General features: G+C 31.2%; 2 protein-coding genes across 5 annotated transcripts in view; one reads left to right on the plus strand and one right to left on the minus strand.

The window, feature by feature from the left end:
* LOC126875500 (uncharacterized) overlaps positions 1–23,739 on the minus strand; it is a 555,738-nt gene that overhangs the window by 322,556 nt on the left and 209,443 nt on the right. The window lies entirely within an intron of this gene.
* LOC126875494 (sialin) lies at positions 12,056–23,482 on the plus strand. Its single transcript, XM_050638443.1, has 8 exons — positions 12,056–13,429; positions 14,682–14,926; positions 15,680–15,916; positions 16,089–16,173; positions 17,184–17,289; positions 17,594–17,855; positions 19,133–19,507; positions 22,310–23,482. The coding sequence occupies exons 1-8, from the start codon at positions 13,420–13,422 to the stop codon at positions 22,556–22,558; spliced, it is 1,569 nt and encodes a 522-aa protein (XP_050494400.1). The 5' UTR covers positions 12,056–13,419; the 3' UTR covers positions 22,559–23,482.

A 23,739-nucleotide genomic window follows, 5' to 3' on the forward strand; every position in this document is an offset into this window, starting at 1 on the left:
TGTCTCATTGTATAGATAAATGTTTGAAAATAAAGGCGTTTCTGTTTCCGTTTCATAAAATTCAAGAAGTGCAGTAGGAGGCCAGATAATCTCCGTCCGTGACAAGGTTATCAAAAGAAAAATATTTTATTTTCTGTTTCACTTCATGTAAAGTACTATTTTATTTAAATTTGATACCGCTTTATTTGATCTGTAATCCTATTATTTAAAATAGGATTTCAAATATTTATTCTCTACATTTTGCCCAACTCTGACTCTATTCGTATCTACATACGGTCATGTTCGTGCTCGAAGAATGTTAAAAAGAAAATTGTATGTTTCGCCATATACGCAGGTTGCGACAGAGGGAAATTACATCCATTAGCAAATTTTTTATATTAGCTCAATTACGACTAGACCAGCTCATAAATTATGATTACGTAACAGTAAAAGTAACCATCGATAGTACCGGAATATACCATATGCATACGGTATGTATTAATTCGAATGTACTTACCAGATAATTTCAAGTCTTAAGTTACGATACATGAAAGTTCCATGATTTCGAAGAGTAAATTTTATTTGTTAGATCAACTTCTTTTTTAACTACCTCTTTTTAAATGGAAATTATATTTTTTTTTCTTCGGATTCTCATTTTACGGGAAAAGAAGGAAATACTTTTATATGGGATATTTTTTATCAGACCATCTTTTATAGATTTCATCTTAAAAAGATATTTAATTAAAATAAAAATTTATTTCCTTTTTACTATTTCCAAAGTAGAGGATAGAAAATTAAGTGATACAAACCAAACTACTTTAATTTTTCTAGAATAAATAACAATTCCACCTTTTTACATTACTTTTTTATTACATAAAGAATCACAATAATTTCTCACAATCTTCATAAAAGATTTTCAAAATATTCTCCATTTTATGCTAGACGATAGTAGAATATGTTTTTAAGATCAGAAAAATGGAAATCAGAAAAGTGAGAATAGAATTGAAAGGAAATTGATGTTCAAATAACATTGAAGACGCCTAACAAATACAAAATAAATGGGATAATGGAAATATTTACATTTCAGCTATTCACATAAACACTGTGTATAGGGTATTCATCACAAATTATTATCATAGGTTAACGCCGGACTGAGCAGGAAGAGATAGGCGAAGAAGTAATGATAGTTGGGGGAGGGGGGGGGGGATTATAACACCAGAACAGGTAACGAGGGAAGTATGTACAGGGTGTAGAAAAAGTAAGTGTAAAAACCACAATAGAGTGATTTTACACCTCTAAATCGGTGAAGATTTGTAAACAAAATTTTGTGCAAAATTGATTTTCAAGGACAATTCTTTTTTATTGCATCGTATTCTTCTCATTACGAAGATGAAAAGTGTCAAAAGAATCATATGTTGCAACTCAACTGTTTCTTTAGAAAAAAACGTTGAAATTTTAATTCTTCTGAAATTGAATTTATTCATCACATTTATACATTTATATTCACATTTAATGAGAAAATAGTGTGCTATTTACGAAGCAACAAGAAATTACAGATTACAAATTAATGTACTTTTTGTTTTTTATTGTAATAAAGCATGTATTTTTCTTGACGATAACGCAAATTTTATTTACTTAAACCAAATAATTTGTGGCGTAACAAACAACATATTAGGAAATGTATTCATATTATTCGTTCTGTATGTATGTACTAAATGTATTATTTTGCAAAAATATTTGGACATTTAATTTTCTACAATGATTTTACATAATAAAACACATATATTATATGAATTTTTTAAATGTCAATACCTTCTTGGATAACCTTTGTTTTATTACATGTTGTAATCGATTTGGCATGTATGTTATAATTCTGTTAAATAATTTTGCATGATACACTTACATTCTTCTAATAATATTTGTTTTAATTTTTCCTTTGACGTTGTCACGTAGGAGATGCAAGAAATCACTAAATTAACTGGTCACTAGTGATTGGTTCGCATCGTAGTTCGAACGTTCACAAATCAGCAAATAAATTCGGAGTTTTAGATATGATAATAAAGTTTATTGAATCCAACAGAATAACGGCTCAAAGTATTATGACAGAGTGTGTACGATTCAGAGTCTTGCAATACAATGTCGCGTGCTGATTTTGGGAGCGTTTTTATATCTTAGGATTTGGACCCTCTGCAGGAGCTGCCGCCGGCCGTAGATCAGAAGCGCCCACCTTCCCACTGTCATTTGGTCACGGTCTTTTGGACCTACAGGACGTTTCTCTTTTGACACAGGGCCATCCAATTGTCATTTTATGATCCCGTAATTAGTCTCTTCACTCTTCACAATCAATGAAGGTTGGGATTATTAGGAACTACATTATTCGTCTTGTTAATTTGTCATTGCAGATAAAAAGTACAACATGTTTGCAACTTCTACGCTTCAATCTCCTAAGCGAACTACATGAAATTACTATACAGGGTGGTTGGTAACTGGTGGTACAAGCGGAAAGGGGGGGGGGGGGGGAAAGAAGTCTAAAATATAGAATGAAAATTTTTTTTTTAATTTTTCCATTGAGGCAACGATCTACGATGAGATTCGTTATAACGAGACGCGATAAAGTGCACGCGTACCGAGCGAAAATTCAAAGTCGAGTTTCTCGAAAACAAAGCCTTAAACGAAAAATTGTTATTCCATATTTTCGACTTCTTTTTTCGCGTAGGATCATCCCCTTCCCGCTTGTACCACCAGTTACCAACCACCCTGTATATCACGAGCCGCTCCGCCAATTTTTGAACGTAATTTTTGAACTGGTCACCGTGGGCAGAATGCAGACTTGCTCTTCACATGCATCCTCTTTGTTCATGAGATTTGAGGTCAGTGAATCTTTTTCTGTGAAAGAAGGAATTGTTTACAGTTCAAGTAAACAAATTACATCCGTTGAACAATTACAACTTCCGATTGAATATGGTTTTTACCGTACAAAGTCAACACGTATTTTAAGGAGTAACCTGGTGGAAATATCGAGGAGAAAAAGAAAGAAAAAGTAAAGAAAGGGAAATATGGAATATATAGGGTACTTAACCTAACTTGATCGTCTTAAATTTTTCGGTTATTTTTTATGATAGAGAGAAATATCAGAGGAAGAGAATATTAGGTTCGAAAGTGCAAATGTGATGATAGACAAAAAAATTTTCTCAAGGTCAACATATTGCACACCGTTGAATTTATTTTCTTATGAGCTATAAAATCGTTGCAATGAAAATATGTAGCTTTTTAAAAATACTTCGATGACCTCGAAATCTCGAAAAAAAAGTGACCTTGAGAAATTTTTTTTGCCTATCGCTACACTTGTCCCTTCGAACCGAATATTCTCTTTCTTCAATATTTTTTCCTGTCATAGGAAATAAGACAAATATTTAAAATGATCAAGTTAAGTGAAATACCCTGTACAATAGAAAATTTGATGCATCCACATGCAATAATAGATCGTACTAAATTTACGTTACATTTCGCAAAATATTCTACCAATTTCCATCGTTAAGGCAATCTAATTGTAAATAGTTTACATAACATTTTGTTGTCACCTATAACCGTGACTTTTTTCTTTATGCTTTATACCAGTAATATTTCCAACATATGGTATTTCTTATGCCAAAATACAATCTTCGAACATAACGAACGTCTTAAATATCAAATAAACAATAGTATCAAAACATTGTTAATAACATTCTGTGATATATTTATAAAGATTGCTAATTTCTTGATAGGATGTTTATCACAAATTATTAAATTTATATAATTATACTAAAGATAAACCATAGTTAATTTACAGAAATAATAAGCTAATTTACATAATAAATATATTTTAAATAACATCAATTTTAAAAAATAATAAACATAATTTTTGGCCATCGTCTTATTTAATTATTAATAATATCAGTTTCATTTAGTCTATTATTTTATTTCACTATAATAATAACATTCTTCCTCTATTTATCAATCGATTTTGTTTATTTCAATAAATATGTTTTATGTCAGATCATGCAAATATGGAAATTAGTATAAATAAACATTAATAAAAAGATAGAAGAGACATATTTGAATTTTCACGATAAGAAATAGAAAGTAAGATAAGATAATGTATACTAGTTTGCAAAAGCAGAAGTACACGTATTTTTAAAATCGAAGATAATAAGATCTACATCATGACAAGCAATTGTGAAATACCTTGCGCATTTGAAATGCATACATTAACTGTTATCGCGACTCGGTTGCTTTATGATAAGAAATTACTATATTTAATATCATGTGTTGCACACTTTATTCTCTGATGCGGTATCTTGAAGCAAATAATGGGAACTGCAGGAAGTGATGAACAGAGTTTGAATTAGTGCTTTCTGCTCCGATAGTCTCTTTCTTCAATTATTAATTATACTTATTTATAGCATAGCTACGATTATTTAATTAGGTCAACCAAATAGAAATATGTCGTAATACGATCTATCAAATAAAATAAACTCCTTTATGTCAAACTTACTTTTACTAAAAATTTCTATTTAGTTACTTTTGCTTAGAATTGTTGTCAAAGGGGCATTCAACAAAGCAAACTTACGTTAAAGAACATGATTAATATTTTTTTGAATTGGTTGTGATACGTCCGGTGACCCTTTATGTAACCCAGAATCCATCCCTCGGTCGAGGCGGTCACTAGCTGTGCAAATATAGTTAGGGCCCTTACTTGTCATAAAATATATTCAAGTCGAGATGTTCCTTATGATTATTGCTATTGACGTGATTGCCGTGACGAATCACTCAAATAGTATCAGTAATTTACAGATCATTCCATCGAATCTCAACGCTTCTCTACTGAGTCCACAGAGAGCCATAAACAAGTCTCTGATCTTAAACTTCTCCCTGAAGTTGCCCGCGCCTCCAGCAAAGTCAGCACATTCTCCAATATCGAACCAAGTTCCAATCACGGACGCCACAACGCCCAACGTTCCTTCACCAACAATGACACCCAGCACAAGCAAGACGAGAGAAAGACGAGAACGAGAAGCTCGAACGAACTCACAACACGATCAAGGATCTGATATTTCGGAGTCACACTATCTGTATTTCTTTCGGGAGATCAACTATCAGACTACGAAGAAATTTGGAACCCTCCCGAGCAATGAAACCAGGTGGAAACCTGGCCTACCAGATCCACCGATGAACTCGCCAGGAAGAACGAACCAACGCATTCCTTGCACAGTCCCAGCATGGTAACACCTTCAATGGTCCAAGGTGACACTTGGCCAATTTAAAGCGCAACTGGCGCGTGAAAGCAGAGTCTAGTCGGAACAATCAGTTTTACGCGGAACCAGCGGACGCTATCGCACGCAAAGCGGCGATGATATCAAGAAGACTACGTCGGAACAATCCAGCACCAGATAAATATCGACACAATGAACCAGAATGGCTACAAACGCTAGCAGCTGTAGATTCTAATCTACTGTATCCAATCGAATTGAAGGAATCTGAACAAACGACAGATAAGATGCCTCTGATTTCGTCTTCCGCGGATAATTGGGCCAAGAGACTCTGCTCTAACGAGACAAAGAAAAGTCCACGGGCCAAGCTAGTGCAACCATTAAGGATCATCACCAAGAAAACGCGATTCGGATGGATCAGCGGACGGAACCCTGTCTCCCAATCAACCGTACACATCCTTCACTTCTCCACGACGGATCTTCATATGGATCCCATTTGCTTTTATGAAATTGACGATGTTCCACGACACTTCCTGGGCTCAGCTATTCAACTACACTACCTGGGCTGAGCTGTTCGACAACAGTACCAGTACCAAGGTGGGTCAACACTTCCTGGGTCGTGGATTTCAACTGGAATTTTCTTGGCAACGACAGGGACGACGACGATCCAGACTACGAGGTAGACAATGTGTCCTCAACGCAACGGCCCTTCGACCGTGTCATCAAGTTCAACCTGGCGACGGCGGCATCATCCGGACGATCACAGTCAGACGGCAACGAGCATCCTGGATCGAGGCTTCAAGCGGCTCACCTTACTACCGAGCCAACCCGATCCAGCGGAATACGGCCAACTATCAATCGACAAGGAGTTGGATGGCAGATCCAATTAATTTTATCTTTATAGAACTTTTGATCGGTACCCTCTGAACAGAGGGAAGATGACTCTTTATGTAACCCAGAATCCATCCCTCAAATTGTTGTAATAATGTCATTTCAATACTTATGAAAATTTATCTGCGTAATTTTTTAATACAATTGTACATATTAGACAATAAACAAACTAGTTGTCATATTCTGTCATAACAAAAAGTAACATTTAAAAAAAGATACAATTAACACCTTGCAGTCAAAAATCAACGCTAGAGGTGAGCTGTATCTATGTATAGCACAATTTGTCTTTAGCCATGCATGTTTCATTGTTTTTCCGACCATATTATAAACATTGATATCTAAAAAACTGCTCAAAACCAGTAAAAAAAAAATAGCGTTTCATGTGGTTCGAACAACTCAGAAGGATTTTTTTTGTACAAAGCCATCAGAAAATTGAATCAGTAAAGGAAAGGTTAAAGTTGCAGGATTAGCAGTAAATTGGCTTAAAATGTATTGGATAAAGTTAGAAAGGTCAAAACGCAACATCACAAGATTCAAATATGATTTTAACAAAGATGCAGAGTTCAATGTCATTAATAGCTAAGTTGGTAACAGATAGATCCAGTAGTTCTGGAAAATGTGGACCAACCTGTACAATATCCTACGGCAGAGTAGTAGATTTGTGACAAAAAGAGATATGTGTTAAACCTGTTGAAATAAATTCCTCCTATTAAACTCAGTTATTAAAAAGATTTCAGTATAAATCATGATGATGAATGCTTGGATAGATCTAACAAAAAGGACACTATTTATCTCGATGATAATAACATTAAAATCTACACACACTAGTAATAATAGTTTTATGTAATAAAATTTTGTTTAAATATGAATTTGATGGTATTAAGCATTTTCTTTTTATTTTCACTAGCCAAGTCGATTAACTCCCTTAATTATGCGAAAGTTATAATAATATTAACGATTATTCCCAGCATACTATTCATACATTTTGCAGGTCGCTAGATAAAAATTACATTTATAATAATACATTCAACAATGTTTATTTAAGTTTATATTATGTACATAAATATACATTATGTATATTTATATTATGTATTATATACATGTCGGGTTGGCATTAAGTTTAGAGGCGTGTAACAAATTTTCATTCGGACTAGCCATCGTTGTTGTACAATAGAGATTATATTTACTGGTATAAATATTGATTTTTACAAAGTTTGACAAATAACCGTGGTGATTAAACACTCGAGATGTTAATGACAATGTTCTTAGGTTCAATAACGAATCCACGGTCAACGGCGTAACTCTTTGTTAAACGTAGAATATATGTTGAAGCACAAAGTAACGTTTGCTGTGACGCTCGGTATAATACTGCACGTAAAGACGATGCGAAAGCTCTCCAAGGTGATCGCAAGAATAAAAGACTGATGGAAACTCTCCTCTCCCTACGATCGCGTTTATTCGTTGCATATTGGCCGGGGATACCAACAAAATTGCAGCAGCCGTTGCTAGGCAGACCCGCGTAGAGCTAACATTGCTCCTGCCCGGGGTTTAATTGTTAATACAACGTGTGTCCCACGATATTGGCACTTCTCTGTTAGGTAAAAGCGTTCATCCCGTGACCGTGGCTACGTTCAGCGACCAGCTGTGTCACTTCGAGCTCAAGCCCACCGTCACAAATCTCGGGCAAACATAATCGGATTGAATCATAACAACTACCTCTAAGTTTTATTATTTAAGTACAGCTATAATAAATAGTCTAGACTAAAGTATTGGGGATCTTCCCAAAAATTCCAAAAGAAAGGCCCCGATGTCCTTTCATCTCCGACGTACATATTATAGAAGCAATTTTAAAAGACAATAAATATAACCACATCAATTTTGTCTACTTTTTATTTTGCGAAGTTAACCGATTTAACAAGTGCACGAACGCATTTTATGTTCTCGATTACAAGTCTGCAACAAGTCTTCATATTGCAATATATTGAGTTGGCAACTAAGTGATTGCTTGAATATTATAAACTCTAATCTTTCACAAATTTACTACCATTTTTACTTTCATACTATTGTCACTTATTACTAAGGATGAATGCATAATCGATACAGTTTATCTATTTCGAGGTTATTAAAAAAGTGAGAGAATTTCAGCAACAAACCGATTCGTGTAACCGATCGTTTCGTTATAATTTCATACGTGAATGTAATGATTGGTTTAAAGCAGAGATATTTTTAAAAATTGTATAATAAGTAATTCAACGATAATTACTTTTATCAATGATCAAACTAGTTGCGAGTAATTGCTTACGCGGTACATTTTGTTTCCATCGACAGAAAATTTCCTCCTCTTTCGCTAAAGCATACAGATAATAAGCAAAGTATGAATTCGAAAATGATTTTAATTTGTAAACTATCAGAATTATGTTACAAAATCTTGTTATTACGAAATTTGAAGAAAATACACGATTTGAATATATTTTAATTTTAATTGCTTTAGTTAAAAATGAAAAGTACTCGAGCCTCAAAAAGACAAGTAACAAATGCAAAATGAATTCATTTACGATTTTATTAGTTTTCTGAATTATATTCTCCAGAATAATTTTTAAAATAAATTTTGTTTATCAAAACATTGCCTTTGCTTTAATTAACTATTGAATCGTTCGAAAAAAATAAAATAAATATATTTGGAAGATATATCAATAAACGTATTGTTATTCAAAAATACTATTGCTACTTACAATCAGCAAATTTTACGATATCGGTGATTTATAGACCCAAAGATCCGCTGTGCGTAATACCAGCTATAAATCTTTGTCGTTCTATTGTCTACAGTGATAGTTGCACGTATACTAAAATACATATAAAACGTAATTCCATCTTACGTGTACGATAATGTGTTGTAACGTACAAGTCCTTTTTTTTGTTATTTAATTTGTACTTAACAATTTGTCCAGCTTGACATTTGATAAATTTTTCTAACTGAATTGCTAAATAACATGTGGATGGCTAACCCCAGCGGAATACAATCTTCGAGTTTGACTATTTTATTTCTTCAGTGAGGTCAGCGGAGTCTTTTTAGTCTTTTTAACGTACAAGTTGTCTCAGATTTTGCTTGTCAAACGGTAACAGCATATTCTATGAGAAAAAGTAAGAAAGAAATATACAGGGTGGTTGGTAACTGGCGATACAAGCGGAAAGGGGGTGTTTCTACGCGAAAAAAGAAGTCGAAAATATAGAATAAAAAATTTTTTTTGTATCTTTTTTTTAATTTTTCCATCGAGACAACGATCTACAGTGAGATCCGTTATAACGAGACGCGATAAAGTGCACGCGTACCGAGCGAAAATTCAAAGTCGATTTTCTCGAAAACAAAGCCTCGAAAGAAAAATTTGTATTCTATATTTTCGACTTCTTTTTTCGCCTAGAATCACCCCCTTTCCGCTTGTACCACCAGTTACCAACCACCCTGTATAATATATACAAGGTGTATAAAAAGTAAATGTAAAAATCACCTGTGGGTCAGAGGAGATTTGTAAAAAGAAATTTCGTGTAAGATCGATCTTGAACATGATTTTTTATTGCCATGTTTCTACTCATCAGGAGTAACCAAAATCTCAAAGGAACATGAGTCGTAAAAATATTACAGTTTTAATAATGTTTAAACTGGATTTGTTTACAACATATTTACATTCTGCAATCGAATGGAAGAAAAATAGCATTTATAAAAATAGCATTACTGTATTAGGTTGTGCGGAAAGTGTCTTTCTTTTATAAACACGTCTTCTATAACGACGCATCTTTATGAAAACATAAAACCTAATCTGTCAGACGTTGTGATTTTTATCTTGATAAAACAAAATATATCGTACGTACTTCGATAAAATAATATAAAACGGAAAATGTCGTGCATCCATTATTTCCTTCTAAAACGAAAGAAACTTTTCGGACGACCTAATATATCGCATAGCTTCCTTTCCTTTCTTTCTGCTTTTCTTCCTTTTCTCTTTCTGTATATTTAAACATTTAACGTCGCATTTCTACATTTTCATTAAATTTCTTCTCACCATTACGTATTGACTTTTTATGGTAGGAACTACATTCAATCAGATGTAGTTATTTAACTGATGTTATCTGTTCAAATTATAACATTGCTATGAGACGAAATACCATCGCGCATAAAATAGACAAAGTGACGACTCTACCGTGGTATAATTTCACGTAATACGTTTAGGAAATGTGAGCGTAAGAATCTTCCTATCGATATAGAGAAAAAGTTAGAGCCAATAATATGATTTCCAATAACTCCTCACCATAAGCTTATGGTGAGTCTTTCAACCATTGCATATGGATTTCTGTAAGCTCAAATCCTGACATTTTGTCGATTGAGGATATTACAACAGAAATTGCTTTTGCTATCCGTAAATAATATACGATTTAAGAAGTGTGGAACGCGTTACAATTTATGCAGCATCCAACGATATAAACTTCGTCGAGAGCATAGTCATTTGGTTAGAGTGCTTGAACACGGCGAATTTTATAATGTATTTTTGTAATCTTAATATTCGTCGCATCGTCATGTGATTTATTTTATATACGTCCAACAGTGGATAACCACAAGTAAAAGCGATAATCAACCTGTTCTTCTTATATTAATATTATATTGTATATTAATAAAAATATATAATATATAATGTTATATATTATATAATGTAATACTAATATAAGAAAAACAGGTTAATATATAATATAATATAATAATATATATTAATATATAATATTAATATTAATTCTTGTGTACGAAATTGTTAACATAGACGCTGAGAATCACTCTTCTGTGTTCCATTCGTTATTCCTATATTCTGATATATTTTACAAACTATTCTGTAATTTCCTGTTACCACGGAAATAGCACGCTACATTCCCATTAAATGTAAATATAAATGGAAACACATTGTGAATGAAGTTTAGGAATCATTGAAACTTTAACACGTTTTTCATGAGATACGGTCATTTGCGATCTATGGTTCCTTTGAGACTTTTGTTCCTAGTGACCAGTAGAATACGTTGCATTTAAAAAATCTTGACATTGTAAATCATGCTGAAGGTACAAAATTTTGTACATACAGTTTTTTACACATCTTCACCGATACAGAGGTATAGAATCGCTCTACGGTGGTTTTTATTCTCACCTTTTATACACCCTGTACACATATATTGTATATCTGTACATAATTTGTTAACAGATTATAGTAAAAATATATAATAACAAAATAATCTTTGAAACGATATTACGTTAAATGAACATTATTTTGAACAATTATTCATTATAGAACAAGGTATTGAGGGTTGATTCTTTGATCCCAAATTATTAAATGTCGAGACACTGGATTTTTTCTTGTGGAAAACTGTGGAAAAAGATTCGCAAAGTATAACATCTGATACACGTCAGAAATATCAAAATGTATGTATACAGGTTTAATACATGATATAATATAAAATCACATAATATAATATATTTTAATTTCGAATAACAATACCCAGACATGAAAATTTCATAAAACAAAAGAAATATTATAAAATTTTATGAAATGAGAATATTATTTACAATTTATAAAACTCGAAATACGTAATACTTCGAAATGGTTGAATGAATATATTGATAAATATGAAAATTTTACATTACATTACATTAAATGTTCATACTATAAGTCAATCTTCTAACATTTTAAGTAAATCATAAATAAATTTGACATGATAGTTGCTCAATTATAAAATGAAATGCATATATGTATTATTATAAATTATTTTTACAAGAAAACAGTAATTTTGAAGAAATCATGCTTTTGAAACGTATGATCGATTCTCGTTGATTTGTATAATAAGAATAATATTTAAAAAATATTGATCATTTATATCAATAAATTACGTATAATTTAAAAACTTATATTCCTATGATACTTAATTTATACGTAATATGCGTTATGAATTATAATAATCATTTAAATATACAGGGTGGTTGGTAACTGGTGGTACAAGCGGAAAGGGGGTGATTCTAGGCGAAAAAAGAAGTCGAAAATATAGAATACAAATTTTTCGTTCGAGGCTTTGTTTTCGAGAAAATCGACTTTGAATTTTCGCTCGGTACGCGTGCACTTTATCGCGTCTCGTTATAACGGATCTCACTGTAGATCGTTGTCTCGATGGAAAAATAAAAAAAAAAAAATTTTATTCTATATTTTCGACTTCTTTTTTCGCCTAGAATCACCCCCTTTCCACTTGTACCGCCAGTTACCAACCATCCCGTATACATAGAGCGATACATGCAATCGTATTCAAATATAATAAAATAATTGTGAAATATATGATTATAATTTCAGATACACTGTTATTACCATAAATTATAATAATATAAGAGAACACAGTATATAAATATGCAACATTCAATCTCCATTACTAAATCTGGAACTTAATTAGCGTTCAATCATTTTTAAAACATAATAAGTAGAACAAGCTCTGTTTCTCTTTTCCGTACTATATTTCCATGCATAACAGTAATATAATATTTTTTATTGAATATCTATAAATTATGAAAATATTATTGTAAGCTAGCGACGTTACTCTAAATTTACTCAGTTCTCTACACAAAAGTCCGGTCTAAAATCGTGTACTCAAGAAATGGACAGATATCTCGTGGAATGACCGATTTACAGGCATGCTCTATCAATAAATAAATTAACGATCAATAAATAACGAGCGTAGTCAGACACAAGCCTCGTCGAATAACGAGACAAAGAAACGAATAAGCTTGGATTTTAAACGTACGGAACAGAGCGTAACTTTCGTTATCTACTACTTTTGCATGGGTGGAGGTTCGCAGAAAGATTCCTCAGGGTACGCGTGATTATAGCCGAAGAACAATCATGCAGTATACTCCGCGACACTAGCTGATTAACACACACTTAGAGATACACGAAACGTTTAACAAAATCTGTCAAAGGACAATATTCCTATGAATAAACATCGTGACGCGAGACTTCCTATAAAATCAATGGAATTATAGGTATTTTCACAGAAAACGGTATACCTCAACACGATTCCAAGAAACGTTCGACTATCTTTGTATCGTTTCGACATTGATACAGAATAAAGCTTGCTTTTATCAATTAAACGTAGAATAAAGACGTTAATGATCTTTAAGATTTTTCTTTAAGAAACTTTATTCGCGGAAGACATCGCGTGTGCGTAATTTCTTCGTTCGATTTAACTGGCGGGGTATCGTAACCTGTGAGGGAAAGAAATCGACGAAATGGCCAATAGTAAGTAAAATTTTCTTTTAAAAAGGAAAATGCACGATTCCACGCGAAGATTGCTGAGTATCAGTAATTGAAATTGCACATGAATGCAACTGTACTGAAGAGAATGATCATTAACTTCAGTCATATAAATTTGAGATTACAGCTTTTGTAATTAATGTAAATATCTGTTCGATTGACTTTATTATTATTATTTGATTTTATATTATTTTATTACACTAATTATTAAGTTGTTTGACTTTTTAATTAATAACGTATTTTATTGTAGTAATCGGAAAGTAAAATCGCAACGTGGTGGAATCGATGTCATGTTATAAATAAAAAATGATCTACATCTACATTCGTTATATGCAAAGAGCTTTGTGTTTTCAGGTCCGCAACATTTTCATTTAATTAGATATATGTATATAATTACAGTGTATTTATGAGAATCATGTGTATTCAATTGATACATTATTTTTTGAAATTAGTCACTTTAGGGAAAGAAAGAATATTATAAGTCACATTTATTGCACTTTCTAGGGATAAAAACAAAAGAACATCTTAAACCTATCGATTAAATCTATCGATTGTATCTAGAACTATCTTCTAGTTACTATTTATTGTAACTAGTGCATCTGCATATGGATGGCGAGCGCGAACTCACGTTGTCATTTTCAATATTATTATTTTATATATTCTTTATTTTTTATTCGAGTTGGACAAACTTTCCTATGTTTTCTATTTAATTCATCTTTTTAATCATCAATCAGATTTTTCGATAAGATTCAGATTAAGAGACCATACATACTATTAGGTAATTATAATTTATTATATTTTTGTAGTTCTTGAAAATAGTTTCAATAGCTTGAATACAAAATTTTAGACAATGAATCATCTCCTTGATAATCTCGATCGATAAAACCAGCGTCCTTTAGCACAATTCAGTTAATACTATTAGTGAAATCTGTTAGTGAAAAGTACTGTTAGTGAAATAATACTGTTAGTGAGTTACATGTTATTGGTATTAATAAATTCTTTTGCATAGCAGAAACAGGTGTGGCAATAAAACAAATGAAATCGAAAGTTTCAAAGTAAAAGAATTGCATTGTATGTATATACATGTATATGTAGATACTGTACTTTATTAAAATTTGTATTTCAGTCGATTCAAATTAATTTTAAAATAATAATTATCCAATTCTATTATAAAAAATCAATACCAACTATATTTTATTATACATGAATGTGTTCAAATAACTTAAATGCATTTTAGAAAAAGAACTGATATCATGCCGGGACGTGCTTTGGTATCTTGTTTTCTGCGGTTTCGCTATAAATTATATGCTGCGGATCAACTTGAATCTGACGATAGTAGCGATGGTAATACCTCGTCCAAAGCTGGCAACAAATTCTCAATGTGACATCGAAAATCTACGGTTATACAATAAAACAGACGATAGTAACAACACACTTGAGACTACAATATCTGCTACATCACACTCGAAGCGAGATACTATTGTACGTATATTTTTATACTTTTTCTGTATAATAATAATTGTAATTGTAATTTCATCATTTTCCGATGATTATTATATATTTCAAAACTCATCTTTTAACATTTTCATGTTCATATACTTAAACAAGCTTCTGTAGTGTCGAATTATTTTCGGTCTGGCTTAACATTTTCGAATATTTTAAAAAATATGTTTAAATATTATAAAAGCAAGTTTTCATATATTCTTTCATTTGATGTCGTAAAATAAAATAAAATCTTTTAACGTTAAGATAGAACAAATACTTAAATAGTTTACCTTAAAACTTGAAATATTTTGTGTAAAGATGTTTATCACTTTTTAATTGATAAATTGATACCTGTTGATTTTGTGATTTGAAAGTATCATTTGTTCATCTATTTGAAAATAAGTTACTACTATTAAAAATATACGTATATATAGAAACATATATGTACTTAATCTAAAATTAAGCCATTTTTTATTTAAAGGCATATTAAGAAAACAAATTCGTTTCATTTAAGATTTCATTATTGAAAAATTAATTTCAAAAATCCACAAAGTTATTTTATGAAAATGAACTAATTTTATAACTCATATTTATATAGATAATATAATCCTTTAATTCAATAAATGTAAATTGTGTTGACAAATTTAAGTTAGAAAAATTTACCAAATGTCCAGCTGGACAAATTGTAAAGTACAAATTAAATAATAAAAAATGTACTAATGATATTTCTGGGTTTGAATATTGTTTCAGGACGATGATCGATTTGCATGGACCGAGCATCAGCAAGGTTTAGCTTTGGGAGCTTACTACTGGTTGCATTGGACATCGCAACTTCCTGGAGGGCTTCTAGCAAGACGTTATGGTACAAAACTTGTTTACGGCTTAGGAAATCTCTTAACAGCGATTCTTGGCTTCTTTATTCCGTTTATGACCCATCACCACCTTTATGCTCTTGTGACACTACGGGTTCTCCAAGGCCTGGTCGCGGTAAGTCAACAAAAGCATTAAAACTCGATGAAATAAAAATGGGTAATATTATAATTAAAATAAAATATTTCAGTAATAGTCTAAATTTAATTGTGAGTATTATCTATAAAACTATCGTTGTTGTTCAAACGAAAAATATTCAGACAGTTTTCGATTAAAATTATTTATTTAGGGTGTTGTATGGCCTTCTATGCATGACATGACCGCCAAATGGATTCCTCAGAATGAGAGAAGCAAATTTGTTAGTTCCTATTTGGGTAAAGTATCTGCAATGTCATAATACATATATGCACTTATCTATATGTATATTTAATAATTATATATAATAATTGTACATATTACTATATATGTATATTTCTAACAGACAATTTGCATAAAATATCTGCAATATTTTATGATATTTTAGTGTAACATAATAATTATTATATTATACACATAAATATATTTTAAGTGTTTGATTATGAAATGATAGGAACGTCTGTTATCTACAGTAGAAATGTTTTCTAAATTTTAACGCTTATTTTAAAATAATGAAATATCAAAAGGATTTGAGGCTTCTGTCAGAAAAAATGCATTGAACTTAAAACTGACGCACTAAATTTTGTTATCTTGGTAATATAGCAAAAAAGACAATTGCAGTGAAAGTTAACTAATTCAAGTTTATATGTACGTTAAAAGTTAATTGTCTATATACCAGATTCTGATATATAGAATCTAGAATCCTGATTTTTGTTAGCACAAAAATATGTCGATATTTTTCGACCATTTTCCTATTGAAATTTGTCATTCTACATTCTCGATTTTTCCTAATACGAGCAACTATTGTCTTTCAGGTATACTGTGATTTCTTTGTAATCATATAATTCTAGTATTAACTAATTTTAGTTACGAAATATAAAGTGGTCTTTCTTATGATCATAATTGAGACATTGAGAGGAAAAGTGGACTAAACCACATCTTTCTGAATGTGAGATTAGGGTATTCGTTTATTCTAATAAACTGTATTAATCATACAAAAATGAAGACATTCGTTTCTTCCAAATCAGATCTAGCTACTATAACAAAATTACTTGTTACACTAATTTGTGCTCACATTTATTGTAGACGACAAATTATCAAGTATATTGTGTAGTGGGACTAATCCACCTGTACTCTCAACGTTTTAATTCTTAATTACTCGCATCATAACGACTGAAGTCATTTCTTAAGAGAAAAAACTGCTAATGATTCGGCCCTACGACAGATTTTTAAATATGTCACTTTTCAGGTAGTTCTGTCGGTGCTGCTATAACTTATCCCCTTTGCGCAGTTGTTAGTAGTACATTCGGTTGGGGCACTGCATTTTATATAACATCATTACTTGGAGTTATTTGGTAAGATCATAGCATAGTAGTCGTCAAATTTGCTTTAACGTCAGCTTCTGATTTTATTGAAAAAGAAAGTTCTTGGACATTTTTAATATTCAAATGTGTAGTGTATAAGAAATTGACTAACTTTTGCTCAAAACATTTTTTTAGTGGATTATCAAAAATGAGTAAAAAATGGTGGTTAATCTGAAAGGATAATCTTACCAAAATATACAACATTCTTTATACTACACTATACTATACTTTATACTATACTGTAATATTCTTTATACTACAAAAAACAGATCTTGACATAAGAAATAATTCCAAGGTACTGTTTCTGGCTATTCCTCATACACGACTCACCTCAGCAACATCCTCGAATATCTGACGAAGAGAAAAAATATATTTTGGAACATCTTGGTAGTTCGATCGACGAAAAACAAACTGTTATACCTTGGAAACATATACTGACATCTGGTCCAGTTTGGGTTACAATCGCAGCTCACTGGAGCGGAGCGTGGGGCTTTCTCACCCTAATGACTCAAGCTCCAACTTACTTTAACTTCATTCACGGATGGAATATCAACGCGGTAAAAACATATCCTCTGAAACATAATTTCGTAAATAGTTTATTTATTTATTACAATTCTATTAAAATTTTGTGATAATTTTATAAAGTATGACATAAAATGTAGATTTCATATTTATAGAACTATTACTTTAATTTTCAATAACATAACCACTGTTCCTTTCGATTTTTTGAAAATGAATTCCTTCGCGAAATACGATAATATCAACAAAAATAAATCTTTAAAATGTCCCATTTCTGGAACAAGGCTAGAGGGTAAAATTGAAAATTTCAACTAAACTCCACTACTTTGAGTGCACTCTTCATCAGTATATGAGGTCTAACGTTATCTTATTGAAAATGAACAATTTTTTTTTATCAATTCCCTTTAATTCTCTTCAGTAGTCGAAAACAGCAAGTAATTATTTAGTAGTGTGGCTTCATCGCAGATTTCAATAACATTGAAATCTCTACGATAGCATTAACTGCTACACATAAATTTAGTGCAATCTATAACCCATTAATTTTTCACCTTTATTGTGTAGGTTAGGTTATATTAATAGGAATATGATCACCATTAAGCGTGTAAGACCGTAACCGTAAGATAAATTTAAGAAAAGTTTGTCGCAAATATCTTGGAGACTAAAACTGAGCGGCGATTGCATGTATAGAAAAAAGTTGTTGAGGATGATGGCCTTGACAACATGTTTCAAGATCATTGAAATCGGTGAAGAGGCTACATTTCTAAATAATTATCTTGCTATAATATTCTAAATAATGTCTTGCTCAATACAACGTATAAGATATAAGTAGTGGTTCTGAGTGAACGATTGAAAGATTCAGTTTCAGAGAAAAAACTGTTTTTTACAACAGTGCACCTTCATACAAACGTGAAACCAAGTTTGTGAAATGTCGCGGTGTTTATCTCAACAAAATAAAATGGATCGTACGTAATTCGACAAAATAATATAAAACAAAAAACGTTGTGCGTCTATTATTTCCTTATAGAACGAAAGAAACTTTTCAGACAACTTAATACATATATAGAGAGGAATCTCTATTACGTATCTTGTGATAGCAAAGCCAAAAAGACAATTATTTGCTATATTTATATATATATATATATATATTGTTATTAATTTTTGTCTGTCAGCTACAAAATGAGATTGATTTGCATAGATTTCTCATTCAGTAACGTATTCAATATTTAGATTAGTTAAAAAATCAAATAAACCTCTACTTGTTATTATTTAAACTTGCTCGGCAGTTTACTAATCAATAATGAAAATTTGTTTGCAGACTGGACTTTTGTCTGGAGCGCCGCATATACTAAGAATGATTTTCTCGTATTATTACTCGATCATGAGCGACTGGCTCATACGTACCAACAAAATGAGTTTAACCAACGTTAGAAAACTGGCTTTGTTCGTATGTACTGGTTTGCACGGGATTTTCATCTTGGCTTTGGGCTATAGCGGGTGTCATCCGACGCTCGCGGTGGTCTTCGTGATGGCGGGAACAGCTGTAACTGGTGCGATATCCGCTGGTCCCTTGGCCACTTTTGTGGATTTGAGTCCGAATTATGCTAGTATTCTTCTTGGATTTTGCGGAATGATAGTAATAGCCTCTGGATTCATTTCACCAGCAGTAGTTGGTATTTTGACGAACAATAATGTAAGTATGAATATAAAGTAATTTTCTATTTTGCTTTATATGAATATAGGTTAGTCCTTTGCAACAGCATGGATATAATAATCCATGCAGCATTCGAGATTTTATCTCAACTAATCCATACTCAATAAGCTAGTTTCAAAAGTTACCTAACAATTGCACACATGTTTACATTTTCTTTAAATTAAATTCCGACATAAGAGAATATGATTCATATGAAATTTTAAATCATAAAATTTTAATAATTACTTTTTTATTAATGATCAGATATTACGATGCTTAAATTCTAATACTTTTCAAATATTTAACTAACTTCAATATGGAAAGATATAAACACAAAAAATTGCTAGAGTATATGTCAATATGAACAGTGATAATGCGAAAAGAATGAACGAAAGAATCAATTCTGTTATAGTCAAAGGTATTTGTGAGCTGAATGATTTCATTTTCATTTTTTACGCTTTGAGATAAAACATAATGACAAATATAATGATAAGATACATGATAACGCATATTTTGATACATTTTTCATTAACAGGTATATCTTTGCAATTTTTTATCGTTCTTTTTTTATAACATTTAGAATTGTATTCATGATCAAGCAATAACATAAATTAAAGTACAACTTCCGTACTAAATTGCGAATTAACATGATTCTCGACAGTTTTAGAAAATTGTCAACATCGTAGAGCTCTATTTCTTCCTAAACTGAACAAAACTTGTTCATATATCATTTCTTTTCTATCTTTCAGAAAGCTTTTATCAGAACTTGATATCATATATTGCTTTTATTTTTAAAACATTTAAAATTTATGATTCTTGTTAAAATTAAACTTTCTCGGTTCTTACTTTAATTAACTTAATACATATACATAGTTGTTTCGAAATACGATTATCTTAACCCTTTGCACTGCTATGTGGAGTGTGACTCGACATCAGTTTTTATCTCAGCAGCTCTTTTGTCGAATCCCACTCGACATTCTTTCATGTCCACCTTTTTTTTGTGAAACGTGCGAAAGAAAAGCAGAATTGGATCCTGAAAATTGTTTCAAGATATATCATACACTAAAAAATTACTTTCGCTTCGAGTGCCGCTTATAAGCGCCTATAGGCGGCGACCACGCGACGAATCCTGGGTTCGGTAGCCCATATATCGGGAATATATCAGTGCCATCTGCAGTCAATAATATATTTTTTCGTTATCGGCAGAACATTTTCTGTTGATTTTATTGATATATTGGATTAATCACTTCTTAAAAGTTACTCATTGTTGAAACAATATCAAAACGTTTTACGCAATATATTTCAAACATCCAAACGATCGTATACTGTTTCGTGCTAAAAAATCTGTTAAATCCATTGACAGTGAGACGGTATTTCATACACGGTTCTTACAAGGATTATTGTTATTTAAGACTTAGGAAAACATGTATACAGCAACCACGTATACTGTGTGCATTTCTGGCGCGCGCTACCAGCTGGCGCTGACTATTTATTTAAATTCTCCTATTTTTTAGTTAAAGTAAATTTCAAATAAAACACTTAAAAGCGCTGGGAACTGCTGGTAACGAAATTGACATAAAATTCGCAGTGCAAAGGGTTAACACTTAGCCAAGCACGCGCGCCACAGCGAGCTATACGTTTCCATCGCGCATTTTTCCAAGTATCATATTTCCAAATGTTCACTACTTGAAAAACAAAGAAGTCTAGAAATTATTTAAGTGATTAATTATATTTGCGGTAATGATTTTATTTAACGACTCCACATATTGTTTATAGAAAACACCAAATTAGAAGTATGTATTAAAAGTATAAATAAATATAGGTAAAATTGAAAACATCAAAGATGAGTAAAGATAAATAACACGACTTGAACGTGAAATTAAAAATTCATAATGCAGTTTAATATTTTTTTACAGCGTGGTATCGTTCCATTATAATTTTATTTAGTCATAACTGATAGTGTAACTTTTTAATAAAATTTAACACCGCTAAATTGGTGTATTTTATTATATACTGTACTTTATAAAAGCAGTAAAAGTGGCGCAATTAATTGGGAACAATTCCAGGTAAACAATAACTAACAACATATAACAACAACAACAAAAAACGAAAAGACGTCAAAAAGGGAGATCTCCCCGTTCGGTCATGCAGCTATGTGCTTCACAAAGGGGAGATCTCCCTATTCAGTTGGCTAAGTGTTAATTGCCTGTAAACACTCTTTACTTACAGCAAAATGCCTTTGGTTCGTTGAAAATTATCAAATTAAATACAAATTAATATTGTTTCCATACACCAGACTAGAATTTCGTAATTAATTTATTCCAATTCTACAATAGATTTGTAAACGTTTTTTTCTAAGGAATTATAATTTATAAAAATAATAAAGTTACTAACATTAAAAAAGATTCCATTGTATGGAAACTTTTTCGATCCAGTATATATGGATAAATATTTTTAAAAAACGATACTTACCCAATAGAAATACTATGTAAAAGTATATAAAACTAAAAAATCAATGCTAAATGTAAAATGACATTATTTTGAAAATTAAAACGGTGCTATTCCTTATTATAATATTTATATAACATTTTACAACAAATTACAACATTGTATAAACATTATAATATGGAATAATATAGTAAGAAATAATGTGTAAATTTGTAATTTGAAACTGTTTAAAATTTCGTAGAACATACCATTATACAAACAGACAGATTTATATTACAGACCAATATATACACATTATATTAAAAAATAACATTATTTGAAATATCGTTTTATCATTTACATTATTTTTTTCAGCAAACTGTATCGCAATGGCGATTAGTTTTCATCATAGCTGCTGTTAATTCTATCGTCGGGACTGTTATATGCTTGATCTTTGGAACATCGAAAGAACAACCATGGAATAAGTATGGTAAGTCAAACAAGCAAAATGCGCAAGAATTGCAGAAATTGACAGTGACGCCATTTATAAAAATCGAAGAGGAAAATCAAAAAAAGGATACGAGCGAAAAAGATGGAATGGTTACGGATGAACAAGAGAAATAAATACACATGTGTCCGAGTTATTTGTAAAATGAAATAAAATACAACATGTGTTCACGACTAACGATAATAACAATAACGTTTACCTCGGTTTTTCGTGATTTGCAGTTGAAGGAATTACCAACTGAAAGAATTCTGATAAGAAGAGAAATTAGAGAAAAAAATGAAAGGGAAACGTATTGTTCAAAATTTCATACCTCTCAATTTTTAGAAGACTGATCAAATGTCGCGTATCATAATAAATTACAGATCATGCTCTAATTTTGAATATCAACGTATTCTAATCAAGAATTTCACATTAATTTCATCGAATTCATAGAAAGATCTAGTGTTTTATGTTTTGCTTAATAAACTTAAATTACTGTGTCTTCCTAATATCTTTACAAGTTGTTAAATGTGAAAAATTATAATAGTCCACATATTTCCACATAAAAATGTTGAACGATTTAGTTTACTAAAACAATTTAACATTAAGTATAAAAATAAATTATTTAACAGGTTGATTTTATCGTCTAAACACATCAACTCTGAGTATATGATATATTGCGCGGAAATTGAAATCCTTAATATAAAAAATAGAAAGAAATGTGTAGGAAAAAGAAAGACAAACAGCAATTGATCATGCGAGATACTTGCTGTATAAGTTTGTGAGTTTTTGATAGTCTACACAAAAATAAATAGTTTCTTTGTTTCATTAAAATTAAGTAAAATTAAGAAACAGAACTTCTGAAACTATTGCAACTGTTTGCATTCTAATAACAACATGTATGAGCGCGATAAAAATACATGAACTTTCGTTCTGAAGAAAATCGTCATGAAATACTGAAGATCACTCAAGTGTGACATACCGATTTTGATGAAACTTAGTAGACACATACCATAGCAAAAATATTTGTATAATTTAATTTGTATAATAGAATTTTTATAATATAAGTATGTGGGAATTTATTCAAGACAGAGAACTGATGTCAATAGGCGGTGTGCATTATAGCATCTTTGTATAAATCCAGGTCAATTATGGCAAATGACCACCGTGTGCGCCGCTTACTATAGAATGCAACAATACAGACCACCCTTGGGATGAGAATTTTTATTACACTAGAAGTAATGATATATGTTTATTAAATATTTCTTATTTAGAATAACACTAAATTAAATTGCAAAGTTTTGTTTTCCCGCTGGAA

This window comes from Bombus huntii, chromosome 18, assembly GCF_024542735.1.
Source record: "Bombus huntii isolate Logan2020A chromosome 18, iyBomHunt1.1, whole genome shotgun sequence".
In the NCBI taxonomy this organism is placed as follows: domain Eukaryota; kingdom Metazoa; phylum Arthropoda; class Insecta; order Hymenoptera; family Apidae; genus Bombus; species Bombus huntii.